Source organism: Marmota marmota, unplaced genomic scaffold (assembly GCF_001458135.2).
Source record: "Marmota marmota marmota unplaced genomic scaffold, marMar, whole genome shotgun sequence".
Lineage (NCBI taxonomy): Eukaryota > Metazoa > Chordata > Mammalia > Rodentia > Sciuridae > Marmota > Marmota marmota.
The window spans coordinates 6,343,851-6,358,541 of NW_026000241.1; the positions used below are offsets into that span (position 1 = coordinate 6,343,851).

Here is a 14,691-nt window from a genome sequence, read left to right on the forward strand (position 1 = left end):
TGTGCCTGCCTTCTTCACTCACCACAGTGTCTCCTCTGCATTTTAAAGTCCACACCCTTCACTACATTTTCAAAATCTCTTTTGCTAGATGGCCAAGGATTTCCCGTATCCAGGGATCCTGAACACCTGGGGGAGCCCTCTGCCTACTATAGACTTTGCCCAGGCACCCAAACATCTTCGTTATGAATTCAGTGACATTTTTCTACCGTCATCGAGTTGACCTGAAAATTACATTTTCAGCAAACTCATAAAGGGCTCTAATGATTTACAGTGTCATGAAAATCATAAAATGAAATGCTCTTGAAAAAAATCTAAGCGTGGCATGGTGGCACAGATCTGTCATTCTAGTGATTCAGGAGACTGCACAGAGGGAACTTCCCCCCTTCAAGGGCAGCCTCCCCAACTTAGGAAGATCCTGAGCAATTTAGCAAGATCCAGTATCAAAGCGTAAATAAATAAAGGTCTGGGGGATGCAGTTCAGTAGTAAGCAACCTGGGGTTCTATCTCCAGTAGGAAAGAAAGAGAAAAAAGAAAAGGAAGAAACCTATTACGCTGCACGCTTTAAATTGTTTAAGATGGTACTTTTTTTTTTATAACTTTATTTTTATGTGGTGCTGAGGATTGAACCCAGGGCCTTGCACATGTAAGGCGAGCGCTCTACCGCTGAGCCTTGAAGAGGATACTAAGGCTTAGTCAATTAAGACATACTGATGCATAGGTACCTAAAACAAATTGGTGTCCCAAACCTACTTACTTAATAAAATAATAAAGGTGCCTGTCATCCCAGCGTCTCCGGAAGTTGAGGCAGGAGGATCACAAGTTCAAAGCCAGCCTCAGCGAATTTAGCAAGGTCCTAAGCAACTCAGTGAGACCCTGTCTCAAAAAAAAAAAAAGGGCTGGGGATGTGGCTCAGTGGTTAAGAGCCCTTGAGTTCAATCCTCCTTACCAAAAAGGAAAATAAAATAGAAAAATGAAAATAGGGGAGGTAGAGTCAGTAGTCCAGGGGAAAAGGCCAGTAGGAACGAAAGAGGAAAATTTTGAACCGCCCGCAGTTACACTTTAGCCAAATTTGATTCCTGATGTCTCTCGGCCTCAGCTTCCCCCCTGCACTGCTGAGGGCCTGGTTTCTCTTCTCCCAGGGGCATGTGGGCAGCACGCGCTGAGGATGAGGATGAGGATGAGGAGCTCCAGCCCAGCCCAGGGGGCGTTACTTTCTATGCCCCTCTCTCTCCTGTGCCCTAGCGTCGCGAGTGGGACGAAGATTTCTGGACTAGGAAAGCGCTTTCAAAGCTAAAACTTGTTGCCAATTCACAGTCTCTCGTACTACCTGGATCATCTCCCCATATGGACCACCCGCGCGCCCTGGCGGCCGGGCAACTCCTGGCTGACGCCGTCAGACCACGTGTGAAATTGAGGCCACCATCTTTCATCCGGGCAGCGGCCATCTTGGTAAAGGTAATGTTCTAGATTATACCTTCTGTCCACCATTCTGGCTCTCCAATATATGAAGTGAGAACAAATAATGAAGATTCACGAAATATCCTCGTTTTATAAATAAGAAATGGCTGATGACTTAGAGTCGGGCCGAGGCCCGGCCAGAATTTCCTTTACCAAGATGGCCGCGGCATGGTTACGTAATAAGAGCGCGCCATCGGAAAGTCAACGCGCAAGCTCTGTAGTGACGTCACGGAGGCGCGACCGGGCCGGCGCTGGAGGAAGGAGGTAGGAGCAGCGGCGGTGCGGGCGGAGCCCGTGTGTAAGGGGGCCGACGGGCCCTGCGGGGATTGCTCGGCGCGGGTCTGCCCGCTGGAAGGCTGGAGGTGGGGTGCTCGGGGACGGGAGCACCTCTGGTGCCCAGTCTTCACAGCTCCCGCGGTGGGGCTGTGCCCATTTCTCAGACCCAGGGACTGAAACCCAGAGGGCATCGTGTTGGAGGCCACCCAGCCCCACGGTGCACTGAGCAGCTTGCACCCGGAGGAGGACCGAGCAGGATGCGGACATTCTCTGGCTGCGGCGTTAGGGGTTGGGCTGGGGTGGCCCGGGGGATACAATTGGGAGGGCTTCTTGGAGGAGGCAGCGTTGAGCTTTATCCTCTGTTTGATTCACCTGCGATCAGTCACGTGGGTCTCAGTTCCCACCCCCTGCACCCCACCCGTGCGGGTCCTCAAGTCCACCGCCTCACCCACCCTGAGGGCTCTGTCCCACAGGTGCCGCTGGAAGGCCCGCCACACCTTCCTGTCATCCTGCAATGGGAGTCCCCGGTTCCCGAGCTGTCTCCCGCACACCTCCGCAGGCTGGGTTCCCTCTCTTCATTTTTTTCTTTTTTTTTTTTTTTTAATATTTTTAGTTGTAGACGGACACAATACCTTTATTTTATTTATTTTTACGTGGTGCTGAGGATCGAACCAGGGCCTCGCACATGCTAGGCAGGTGCTCTGCCTCTCAGCCCCAGCCCATTTTGTACCTTTTCTAAGGGGCCATCAACCCAGACAGGGTCAGAGAGCCCCCTCCCAGTGCCCTGAGTGTCCTCACAGCTCTGATTGTGTCTGAGGGGGCGTGGTGCTGGGGATTGAAGCCAGGGCCTGTGCATCAGTGCTCTGCCACTGAGCTGCAGGTCCAGCCTGGCCGGTTGCATCTTGTAACTCCTGTCACTCATCTATCTTCCCGTCAGTCTGGGGAGTCCTGTGCACCCAGGCAGCTCACGGCCACTTCTTTCCATACACCCCACACCCACTAGTTACTGTGTGTGTTTGTTGAGTGACATGCAGAAAAGAAAGGGTGTCTGTGTTAGCTTGGCCAGCTGAGCCTGACCGTTTAAACAACAAATAGGTTTTCTCTGACATGGAGGGTGGGATTCCTGCTCATTCAGTTCTGATAAGGCGTCTTTCTGCTGTGCTGCTGGCCATCTGCTCACTCCAGCCTGGTGGGAAAGAGGGACACTTATCAGGTGACCATCTAAATGAATCTAAAATAGCAACCCAGTTACATGTCTCCAAGAGAGGTTTGTGTCCTGAAAGAATCGGAGGAGGTCTCAGGGAAGGCTTCCTGCAGGTGGGAACTCCTGAGTCTGGCCCTGAAGTTTAAATAGGCGTTTACTACATAAAAAGAGGGGCAAAGAGTACCAGGTGGAGGGCATAGCAAGTGCAAAGGCCCTGAGGTGGAAACCTGCTTGAGGATTTGAAGAACGGCAAAGAGGCCTCTCAGTGAGGGAAGGGGAGAAGCAAGGAGGTGGGTGGGAAAGGCAGCAAAGAGGGGCTCAGGGAGAGCCTTGGTTCCTCGTCTGCATATGAGCAGTGACCCCACCTGCCATGGTCTCCTGGGGCTTCCAGGGTGGGTTTTCTGTGGGTGTTCTGTAAGCACTCAGGGCTCTGAGGAAGGGCTGGGAGAAGTGGGGCTTCAGGGACCTCAGCTAGTCACACAGCCAGCTCTTGTGCCCGACACTCCTTGGTGCAACTCATGTCCCCACTCTGCCCTGCTCCGCCCAGCCTCAGGGTTGAGGGGCCCCAGTGACCCCAGCATCTTGACCTGCACTGATGTTTCTTGGGGGGCAGCCGGGGGACCCTGGAGCATGACAGTGGTTAGGGACACAGGACTGAGGGGCTGGGAAGGGCTAGGATCCTGGCTTTCCGCTGCCAGCTCTGGGATCTCCGAGTATGTCACTGACACTGTCAAAGCCTCGTCTGTGAACCCCCCAGGCTCAGCCAGGGTCGCAGTGGTTTAGAATGTGCCCGGCGTGACCTGCGCTCACCTCCCAGTTATAATCACCGCCTGGCTCCAAGGGGTTCAGGCTTAGCCCTGCCCACGACACCATGGTGCGGCCCACCCCAGCCACCCCAGCCTTGCCTGCCTCGGCCCAGGACCCCTCGCCTTGTCGACTCTGCCCTCCCTCTTGCCCTACCCCCTGCTCCCCACTGGGCCTGCAGTGGCCTCTGCAGTGGCCTGTAAGGCGCAGCCCTTTCCTGCCAACGGGCCTTTACACGTCCTTGTCTCTGTCCAGAACCTCCCCTCGGTGGCTGCTGCGCACAGGCTGGTGTCAGGGTTTCTGGAGGGGTGGGGGCTCGGTACTCCAGGGCCCTGAGTCCCTGCAGCATGCCTTCCTGTCATCTGAGAAGCTGGCTTTGGAAGTGACACTTCATGTAGAGCCCTGTGTGACCTGGCGGGGACCTGGGCGTCCCCACCTTTGAGTGGGGCTAATGACAGCTCCAGGTTTCCGGTTTGGGGAGCACCCTGTGGAGCTGGGCCGCGTAAGGTGCTCCACTAAGGAAAGGGGGCACCTGCTGTGGTGTGTGGTGTGTGAGGTCCCCAGCATCCACTGTGGGAGTCATTGGCTCTAAGATTGAGTCCTGCTAGTGGCAGAGTGGGAGGGGACACTGGGGCCCACTGTAGAATGACTCAGAAAGGCCAAAAAGCTGAAACTACGCAGATGTCCAGCAGATGCCCGTTGGCAGACGAGTGGATAAACAAAGTGGGGCACGTCAGCAGGGCGTGGTGGAACGCAGGGTGATCCAGCTACTTGGGGCTGAGGCAGAAGGTCGTGAATTCAAGGCCAATGTCAGCAACTTAAGTCTGGGAGTGTAGCTCAGTGGTACAGCACCCCTGGGTTCAATCCCTGGTACCCCGAAAAGTGGCTTACCCGTCAGTGGAATATTATGCAGCCATGAAAGGAATGAAGCATTGACCGCCTCCAAGACACGGAGAAGGAGCCTGGAGAACATGAGGCTGAGGGGCAGAAGCCATGCGCAAAGGGACATAGAACATGTGGTTCCATTCACGTCAAGTGTCCAGAACATCCTGTCACCAGAGACCCAGAGGAGATCAGGGCCTGGGGTTGGGGAGTGACTGACAGGGGGCGGGGTCTCCTGAGGTGATAGGAAGGCGCTGGGCCTAGAAGAGGTGGTGGCTGGATCACATGGGGGTGTAGAGCAGCACTCGGTCACTGCGCCCTTTTAGGTGGCTCACTTTGCAGATTTGGTGGTGATGTTTGTTTTTGTGATCCCGGGGCGCCCCACCCCTGAGCCATGTCCCCCGCTTTTTATTTTTATTTTGGGACAGGGCCTCATTAGGTTGCCTAGGCTGGCCTCAAACTTTCGATCCTCCTGCCTCAGCCTCTTATTTCTGGGGTGACACGCACCAGTTGACCTTGATAAAATATCAGAGGGAGGAGACCACGAGGTCTCCCAGGGGGTGACGGCACCACGTGTGGTTGGGGTGCCGGGGGTTGGCAGCACCCCTTCACCGCCGTGTCCTCCCCTGCAGCCTGCTGAGGGATGCCCAAGAAGTTCCAGGGCGAGAACACCAAGTCGGCGGCGGCCCGGGCACGGAGGGCTGAGGCCAAAGCGGCAGCTGATGCCAAGAAGCAGAAGGAGCTGGAGGATGCGTACTGGAAGGACGAGGACAAACACGTCATGAGGAAGGAGCAGCGCAAGGTGGGCAGGGCTGTGGCGTAACTTGGTGGAGTGGGGAGGTCTGGCCTGGAAGGTTGGTGGGAGGGAGGTGGAGACAGCGGGTGCAGCTTGTGCAAAGGCCCTGGGGTGGTGAGAGCTGGCCTCATTTAGGGAATGGCGGGCCAGGCCCCTCCTCTCTGCGGGGGTGGAGCTAGACTGGTCAGTCCTGCTGGAAAATTCAGTTCCTGAGGGACATGTGGCAATGTCTGGAGATGTGTTTGGTTGTCACAATTAGCGAGGAGGGGCCGCTGGCATCTGGTGTGGAGGCCAGGGGTGCGGCTCAGCACCTGTGGTGCAGGGACGGTCGGGTGCCGGGTCCCGGGTTCCGGCAGAGCTGCAGCTGGGTGCTGAGCCCGCCGCTCACCCACAACCTGCTCCCCAGGACTGCTTGGTTCAGGGCGGTGCTGACCTGCTGCGGACAGTAGGTGGTGCCAGCGACCCACACCAGCCAAGTCCTGGTTTCTGCCCGGGTTGTCTGGTGAAGTGCGCTGATCCCGCCCGAGGGCTACTGTCCTACCAATCCAGTTGTGGCCACCAGGGTGCTTGTCCCTGTTTCCCCTCCGCCTGTGTGGGGCTGCTCCTGTCTTGTTTTCAGCAAACCCAGAATGTCACTGGTTTCCCTCTCTGCGCCTCATGATGCCCTGGGACCTGGGACGTCTTTACTCTTTGCTTTAGAGGCGGGTCTCTAGGGCCGCAGGGAGGCTTGGTGGCAGAGCGCCGGCTGGCCTTGAGACTCTGGGTTCCACAAGCAAAACAGCGCACCTCTGGCTGCGTCGCGGCGGCCTTCCCTCCCTGCCCCACGTCCTTCCTTCCCCTCATCCAAAGGCCCAGCAGCCTGGCTGACAGCTCAGAGGAAAAACGGGATTGGCCAAAATCCCGCCTCCAGACCGAGACCCCCCGAGACCCCCAGCCACAGCCTGGGAGCAGGTCATGCCCCGAGCTCGGGCCGTGGACCCCTCCCGTGGCCTGCACTTGGGTGTTGGGTGGTCGCAGTCCTCTGAGTGGGGACACCTAGGCACAGAGAGAGCAGGCAGCGGGAGCACCTGTCCTGGGTGGGTGGGGCCACACGCCATGTGGCACGCACCTGGGAGGGCGTGTGGAGCAGTGGCCCACTGCAGTGGGGACAAGCTCGGGGGCCAGCAGAATCCCGCTGACACTAGACGTTGACAGGTGCACAGAAGTGGCCTTGGACAGTGCTGGGGGGGCTGCCACCGCACACCTGCCTCCCCCGCTCCAGAACCTTCTGTGCTCCCCTTGCCCCTCCCCTTGCCCCCTCCCAACAGCAGTTGCCATCGGTGGGCGGGCATCGCGCCCCAACGCCAGCGCTGGACCCGCTGTCCCCTGAATGAGGTGGTCGCCGACTCCGGGCACTTTAACCCCTGAGGTCCCGCCTTCGTGGATGAAGAGCTGGGACCTTGGGGCGGGATTAGGTCAGATCACGTCTCGGGGTGGCGCCCGTGATGGAGTCCTGCGACTTTATAAAGGAGAGGGAACAGATACACACGCTCCGTCTTGACAAGCACGATGCCACCTCCATTCCCATAGACCCAGCCCCTGACCTCTCTCTGACCTCCAGAACCAAAATAAACCTCTTTTCTTTGTGGAGTCAGCCTGCCTGGGCATGTCGCTGTAGCAGTGCAAAGTGCACCTATACTGGTGGCAGGTTCCCTGTGTCCACGGTGGCCCTCACTTGGACACTCCGCATTTAGTGGCGCTGCCGATGGCTCTTCTCCACCATCCTGTGGCGGCCTGGGGTCCCTGTCCCAGCCTTGGGGTCCCGCCGGCCCCTCCCTGTTCCTCTGTGAGAGCTGTGCAGATCTGTGGCTGCACCGGGTCCTGGTGGGAGGTGAAGGTCAACAGTCAAGTGCACTATTTTGATGAAAAAAAAAAAAAAATCCAAACCACTGACCTCCAATCCCCACTGTTCTGGCCCCCAAGCACCTGTCACCCGCCCTGTGCCTCCACCGGTGCCCCACTCTGTCCTGGCTGCTCAATGGCTTCGTTGTGACCCGGAGCCTGGCGGTGGCATTTCACATTGGCCATGAGCACTGCCGCGCAGCTGGGTTCCAGCTCAGCCCTTTATGAGGCTCAGTTTTGGGGGGTTTTGGTACCAGCTCCTGAACTCGGGCACTTACCACCGAGCCCCATCCCAGCATTTTTAATATTTTATTTAGAGACAGGGTCTCGCTGAGTCGCTAAGGCTGGCTTTGAACTTGCAATCCTCCCGCCTCAGCCTCCACGAGCTGCTGGGGTGACAGGACTGCCACCACACCTGGCATAAGGTTCATTTCTGATAGCTCTGAAGTGTTCCACCAAGTGGCGGTGTCCTTGCCCCACCACCCTCGCTGCCAACTGCTAACTGTCCTACTGTACAGAACTGAGTGGCCTTTAAAAAATTGTGTGTGTGTGTGTGTGTGTATGAGGATATGTGCCAGTGTGTGTGTACTCGTGTGAGCCTGAAGGTGTGTATGTGAGTATGGGTGTGAATGTGTCAGTGTGTTTGTGTGGATGTGTGTGTGCATGTGTGGGTATGTGTGTGACTGTAGTTTGTGGTTGTGTGTATGAGTGTGAGTGTTCATGTGTGTGTATGTATGCCTGTGAGCATATCTATGAATGTGTTTAAGTGACTGTGCATGAGTGTACAAGTGTGTGAGTGTATGCACATGTGCGTACATGTGAGTGTATGTCTGTATATGTGTGCACGTGTGTTTGAGCATGCCTTTTTGAGTGTTCATGTGTGTCTGATTTGAGTGCATGAGAGGAAGTGTGTCTGAGTGTGTGCAAGTGGGTGTGTGTCAATGTGTCTGAGAGTGTGAGTGCATATGAATGTATGTGAGTGGGGGTGTGCATATGTGTGGTTGTGTTTGTGCATGACCGTGCAAGTGTGTGTCAGTGTGTTGTGTATAAGTGTGAGTGTACATGTGACTGGGTGTGTTATGTGAGTGAATGAGTGCATGTGTACATGTGTGTGTGAGCACTGTGCACACACTTGTATGTATTTCAGTGTGTATGTGTGGGTGTGAGAGTGCACGGGTGTATGTGCATGTATGTGTGAATGTGTTAGTACGTGTGTATTTGAGTTTCAGTGCATGTATGTTGGGGGGTGTGAATATGCATGTGTGCATTTCTGTGTGTGTGTGTGTGAATGAAAGTGTATGTGGTGTCTGGTTGTGGTTGTGTGTTTGTGTGAACATTCATGTTTATGAGTGTGAGTGGATGTATGTGTTTTTGAGTGTGAGTTTATGTGATTGAGTGTGTGTGTATGTATGTGTATGAATGTGTGATTGTGTATGAGTGTGTGTTCGAGTGTATGTGTGTACACTGTAAATGTGTCAGTTGTGAGTGATTTTGTGTGTCAGTGTGTATATGTATGAGCATTTTGGGACAGTGTGTGTGAGTGCATGTGTTTATATAAGTGTATGTGTATATAGGTGTGTGTGTCTATGTGTGCATATATGACTATGTGTGTGTAATTGTGTTTGAATGTGTATGAGTGTATGTGTGTGAATGTGTTAGTACGTGTGTGTGTGTGTGTGTGTGCATGCACACGTGCGCGACTGTGCGTGTTTCCTGGTGGTGGGCCAGGCCTGGGCTGGTGCTGGCGGGCTCTGCTTCCCACCTGTGTGCCCAGCCCCGTCTTGAAGGGCGCCTTGGTTTGGACAGGCCCCCTGCGCTGCCCGGGCTGGTCTTGAACTCCTGTGCGCAGGTGTCCCTCCTGCCTCAGCGTCCTGGCAGCTGGGGCATAGGCGGCCACCACCACACCCTAACAAAAGTCGGATGCTGGTCTCACACTACTGCCCGGTCCTGTAGCAGTGATGACCACGTGCTTCCTGTCCTTCCTGAGTTGTTGGAACCTTCCAGAATCCTTCCATTCTGGCACACTTCTGTCAGCAGCTGCTGGGCACCGGAGGGCTGGGGACAGCGGGCTGGCTGCCTGGAGGAGAGGTGGCACCCTGTCTGTGGTACAGCAGCCCCGGGAGGCAGAGCTGCCAACTCTACCTCCCTCCCTCTTCTTAGGAAGCCACGTGTCACATGCCTCCACTGTGGGGTCCCACTCATGACCCCATCCAATCAGAACACTCCCTAGGCTGCACTTGCTAACACCATCAACACCCCATCCTGGGGACCGAGTTCCTGGCACACGAGCTTTGGGGACATGTTCCAACCACAGCCCACGGCCAGCACCAGGGAGCCATGGAGGAGGAGGGCACTTGGGATGGGACCCCGCCTGCTTTGCCTCCTCCTGCCTGTGTCTGGCCAGCGCCCAGAAAGCCACCACCCACAACCAAGGCTCTCGGGTCATCAGAGGGCTGGAAGGTGGATCTTGAGTACAGAGAAGAGCCACCTGGTGTAGTGGGCGGGCTCAGGGGCGCCAGAGTGGCCAGGGAGGAGGCCGGCAAGGGCACTCCAGGCTAGGAAGAGCCAGCACAAAGGGCCTGAGGCAGAGTGGCACTGGAGCAAAGTAAGTAGGGGAGTGCGCATGCGCCAGCATGGGTCGAGGAGCCTCTGACTGGTGGGACCCTGATCTCAGAGTCCAGTGGCCCTGCCTCAGTGCCCAGGCCCAGAAGTGGGCAGAGCCCAGTGGCCACATTTAAACACCTTTGACTTTGGTCCCCTCCCACTTTCCTCCTGTGCAGCCTGGCCTTAGGCATGAGGACCCCTCTTCTGGGACCCTCAGTTCTGCCAGGTCTGTCTGGGGATACAGGTGGTGCCCCAGGGAATGCTGCAGGTGTCCTTGGGAGAACTTGGTGAAGTCCCAGGCGGTGAACAGGCAGATGGGGTGTCTAAGGGCAGGGCCTGTGGGGTGCCGGGCAGATGGCGGGGCGCATCCTGCGCTGCAGTTGGGCTACAAACAGACCGGAACCTCCCCTCCCCCCACAGGTGGCGGGCAGTGGCCAAGGCAAGTCCCACAGACCAGCTGTCCCTCACCCAGCTGCCTCAGGGCCTCCCTCAGGGCCGGGTCGGGATCTACCCCACCCTCACTAATAGGCTGGGGACATTTGGACAGTATGTTCCCCAGCTGCCAAAGGAGCCCAGACTTCCCATGGCTCTTGGAACCAAAAGCAGAGCCCTTGCGGGTGTTGAGGCTCCTCGTCGCTCAGTCCCCACCCTCCTGGCCCCTCTCCCCCCGCGGCTCCCCTGGCTGCCCATTGCAGCCACACCAGCCTCCAAACCCATCAGGTCCTTTGTACCTGCCACACCCTTCACCAAGGAAGGCCCCACTCTGGCCACCCCTCCTCCTGTCCCCAGTCCCTTCTCCAAGGGCTGCTGCTTGTCCTGGCCAGGGTCCCCTGTTGCCCACATTCCTGTAGGACCGGAGCCTTTCGCTTGGGCAGCCCCTGGGCCCATCTTGAGCCCCGCTGTGTCCCCGCACCCAGCACAGAGTACGACACCACCAGGCCTCTGTCCAGGTTGGCTGGGATGACCACCAGGACCCCGCATGCCAGCCGGGTGCGGTGGCTTCCCCAGCCTGACACCGGTCCCCACAGGAGGAGAAGGAGAAGCGGCGCCTGGAGCAGCTGGAGCGCAAGAAGGAGACGCAGCGCCTGCTGGAGGAGGAGGACTCCAAGCTCAAGGGTGGCAAGGCGCCCCGGGCGGCCCCCAGTAAGGTCACCCGCGCCCAAATTGAGGACACACTGCGTCGGGACCATCAGCACAGGGATACCCTCGACACAGGTGGGCTGCCTGTCACTATGGAGTGGCCCTCTTCGCCACTGAAGGCTGAACCCTGGGATGTACCCCGGGGTCTGCAGGCCTCCTTCATGCTGAAGGATGTCTGGGACATCACAGGTGTGCGCATGCGTGGATTGATCCGCACCCACCCGCCAGGGGCTGGTGCTCCCCAGAGTGCTAGTGGGAGGTCCCGAGCCCCGTGTGGGGCGCTGCGTGAGGGCCTTGGGGGGTGAGGAGCGTGCGGCCGGCCGGCAGGGCTGGGCACAGGGCGGCCCCCTCCCGGTCAGACCAGCTCCTCTCCGCCCCCTCCTCCCTCGCTGGCTGCTTCTGCCGCTGCCTCATCATCTTGGAACTCTGCATCTCTGACTCTGCGTGTCTCTGTCACCACCCACCCGGCCGTCTGCCTGCCCCAAGCAGAGAAAACCAAGAGCCATCTGGAGGTGCCGCTCGAAGAGAACGTGAACCGCCGCGTGCTGGAGGAGGGCAGCGTGGAGGCGCGCACCATCGAGGACGCCATCGCTGTGCTCAGGTAGGGGCGGGGCGGGGCGGGGCGGGGCGTCCCCGGGTGGGAGGGTCCGTGGGGCGGGGCCTCCCTACGGGGGGGAGTGGGGACCTGCCCCCTGGACACCTCCACCCAACCCCACCACCCTGCAAGCGACCCAGCGCCCTAATGCCCGCCCCTGTGCGCTCCCAGCGTGGCGGAAGAGGCGGACCGGCACCCCGAGCGCCGCATGCGGGCGGCCTTCACCGCCTTCGAGGAAGCGCAGCTGCCCCGGCTCAAGCAGGAGAACCCCAACATGCGGCTGTCGCAGCTGAAGCAGCTACTGAAGAAGGAGTGGCTGCGCTCTCCGGACAACCCCATGAACCAGCGGGCCTTGCCTTTCAACGCCCCCAAGTGAGACCAGAACTGGGGGGACAGGCCACGACTCGACTGCGAATGCCCTCTCACTGGGTCAGCTCTGAGGATTTCAGAGAGTCCAGGGACCCTGGTACCTGTCCCTGGGGCTGTGCGCCATCACCGCCAACCCTCTTTAGCCAGTGGGTCCCTGCTCTGAGTGACACCCTCAATATCCCGCGGCACCTGTGGAGCCCCGGGACTGAGCACCCAATAAAGGCGGTGGGCAAGGCCTGTGTGCGTGGGTAGCTGCGGAGGGTTGGCCAGAGGTGGGGGACGGCTGGCAGTGTTCTCGTTGGGTACCGGCCCTGACCTGAGCTGAGACCATGGCTGGGAAAGGCAAGGGCCCCACTTCAAGCTATGACACTTGTCCACTGAGACCCGTATGACCTTTTCCTGAGCCTGCAGGGCTCAGAGACATGTGCTGCCCCAAGGTCATGTAGCATTTCAGGGCCAGGGAGAGAGGACAGTTGGAGGCCAGTGTTCATCTGCCACCATACTTGGGGTGAGGGGATACTGGTTCCTCTGCTGTCATCTCTACAGGGGAGGCGTCTGGGAGGGATTCTGGGCTGGCTTCCCACTGGTGGATTTCTCCTGAGCCTGCTTTACAGGATGAGTCAGATGGCATCCTGAGGGGGGACGAGGGCGCTGAGCTGGCAGGGCCCAGAGGCTGCAGCAGGCAGGTGGATCTGGGTGGGAACAAGCATCCTGTCAGACTGTGGGAAAGACAGGGTGGGCTTTGACCCCATTTCTGGCTTCTAGAGCCCATAATCCATGGAGAGAGGGTCAGCAGGCAGGTTCACGAGTCTGTGGGGTGAGCACATTGCTTGGGCCATGGGGGAGGAAAGCCAGGTCTGATCCAGGCTGTGCCTTCACCCATGAGGTCTGGTAGTGGCCAATCATCTGTAGCACTTGACTTCGTGGGCTCAGGGACAAAGGGCAGGACAGCAACTGGCTCTGGGAATGGCTATGAGGCAAGGGAAAGATCCAGGCACTTGGGAGGCTGAGGCTGACCACAAGTTTGAGGCCAGCCTGTGTGGCTTAGTGAGACCGTGTCTCAAAAACAAAGGGTTGGGACATGGCTCTGTGGTAGAGCGCTTGCCAGCACTGCAAGGCCCTGGGTTCAATCCCTACTACCACATACACAAGCAATAGATATTTGTTGAGTGCCTGCTGTATGCCAGGCCTTGGTACTGTAGGAATTGAGATCACCCATGATGGGCATGGGGGGGGTGGTGGCGATTTTGCCGAGCTGCTCTTAGGGCTCCCGTCTAGGGCAGGCCCTACCTGTGCCCACTGCTCCTTGACCTCGGAGCCTTCAGCACAGCAGTTCTGTTCCCCTCCACACCTCTGCCCTGTTGGTTCCTCTCACCAGGAGAGATGCAGGTCCCCACAGATGGGGACCCAGCTTAGAGAGTCAGGGCTGGGGTGAAGTGGGCCAGCCTCTGCCCAGAGGTAGGGAAGGCCTCAAGGAGGAGGGACCTAAAGGATGCATAGGAGTTCTTCACCCAAGCAAAGGACAGAAATGCAAAAGGAACCGTACTTACAGAGGCCTGGCAGTCACAACTCCTGTGACTTGGGAAGGTGCATTGATAATTGGGTACAGCTGAAGAATAGTATGGCCGGTGCTGAACGATTGTCACTGACATTAAAGGCTACCCAGCAGGACTGGAGCTGTAGCCAGAGGTGGCTCACCTGCCCAGCATGCCCTAAGCCCGGGTTCCATCCCCACTATAGGAAAGAACCACCCAAAATAGACTGAGCCCAGGACTTAGTTTGGAGGTACCCCAGGAGCCAACCCTGGGACTAGGCCTTCAGGGTTTGGGGAGGGGGATACAGAAAAAAGCCCCAGGAAGCCTCAGTGAGGATTAAGGGACTTGAGGGTACAGTGCCTAGCAGGGGGTGCTGAGGAAGGGAATGGGGACTGTACCAGCCAAAAGAACTGCCCCTAAATGCCAGGCCCCGGCCAAGCATGTAACAGCTGCATCAGAGTCCTGGGACACGGCCAGTTTATCCATGGGTGCAGGTGCCCTAGTCAGAGAACAGGTCCAGATCACGCTCCACAAATGGAGGCCTGGGTTCGAATCCCATCTGCACCTCTTTTAAGATCTCAGGCAAGGGCCTTAATGGTCTAAGCCTCAGTTTCCTCCCCTATAAAACGGGGGGACAGACAGTCCCGGCCCCAGGCTGTCTTGAGAATCCTCGAGCCTGGGAAGGGCGAGTGCTAAAGAGGGGCTTGGCAAAGGAACCTCCCGCGTGACAGCGGGGGAGGAGGGAAGGTCGGGGGTCAGTGGTGATGAGCCTGTTGGAAACAGCCAGGCGGGAGCATCGGCCTCGTCCGGGAACGGAGTGGGGCTTCACCGAGACGGTGGGGCGCCTGGGCGGATCGGCGCGTGGCATGATCTCCTGGAGACCTGTAAAGGGACCAGAATGAAGCTAAAACTCAGGACTGGAGCCGAGAGCCTCGCCTTGAGCCCTCAGACATAAAGACAAAGCGGATAACTTTGTTCCTTCGGACAGAAAAGACTCAGCTCGCTCCGGCCCCGCCCCTGCGGAATTCCAGGCCTGCGCCTGCGCGCTGGCAACTGGGAATCCCCGCTCCAGGAGGGGGCGTGAGAGGGGAGTTCCGTGCATTCCCAGCCCTCCCCGCGCGCGTTGCCAGGACGACCGGGCGGAGCC

The 14,691-nt window shown here is 57.9% G+C and overlaps 1 protein-coding gene across 3 annotated transcripts; it reads left to right on the top strand.

The window, feature by feature from the left end:
• The first annotated feature begins 1,578 nt into the window (after nt 1-1,578).
• On the top strand, nt 1,579-12,246 carry Ccdc124 (coiled-coil domain containing 124). 3 transcript variants are annotated; one of them, XM_015489251.2, is made up of 5 exons: nt 1,579-1,722; nt 5,257-5,426; nt 10,934-11,120; nt 11,532-11,646; nt 11,812-12,246. In XM_015489251.2, exons 2-5 carry the CDS (start codon nt 5,268-5,270, stop codon nt 12,014-12,016), a joined length of 666 nt encoding a protein of 221 aa, XP_015344737.1. In that variant the 5' UTR covers nt 1,579-1,722; nt 5,257-5,267; the 3' UTR covers nt 12,017-12,246. The 3 variants fall into 3 exon arrangements, with proteins under 3 accessions (XP_015344737.1, XP_015344740.1, XP_015344738.1); XM_015489254.2 differs by having other exon boundaries at nt 1,580-1,722; nt 11,535-11,646; XM_015489252.2 differs by having other exon boundaries at nt 1,688-1,820.
• Nucleotides 12,247-14,691: the final 2,445 nt, after the last annotated feature.

What these genes read in the sequence shown, in the direction of transcription:
- Ccdc124 (XM_015489251.2), top strand. Translation starts at nt 5,268, where the DNA reads ATGCCCAAGAAGTTCCAGGGCGAGAACACCAAGTCGGCGGCGGCCCGG. An exon ending in TGAGGAAGGAGCAGCGCAAG is followed by an intron (nt 5,427 to 10,933) that starts GTGGGCAGGGCT and finishes CGGTCCCCACAG; the next exon opens with GAGGAGAAGGAGAAGCGGCG. An exon ending in GACGCCATCGCTGTGCTCAG is followed by an intron (nt 11,647 to 11,811) that starts GTAGGGGCGGGG and finishes GTGCGCTCCCAG; the next exon opens with CGTGGCGGAAGAGGCGGACC.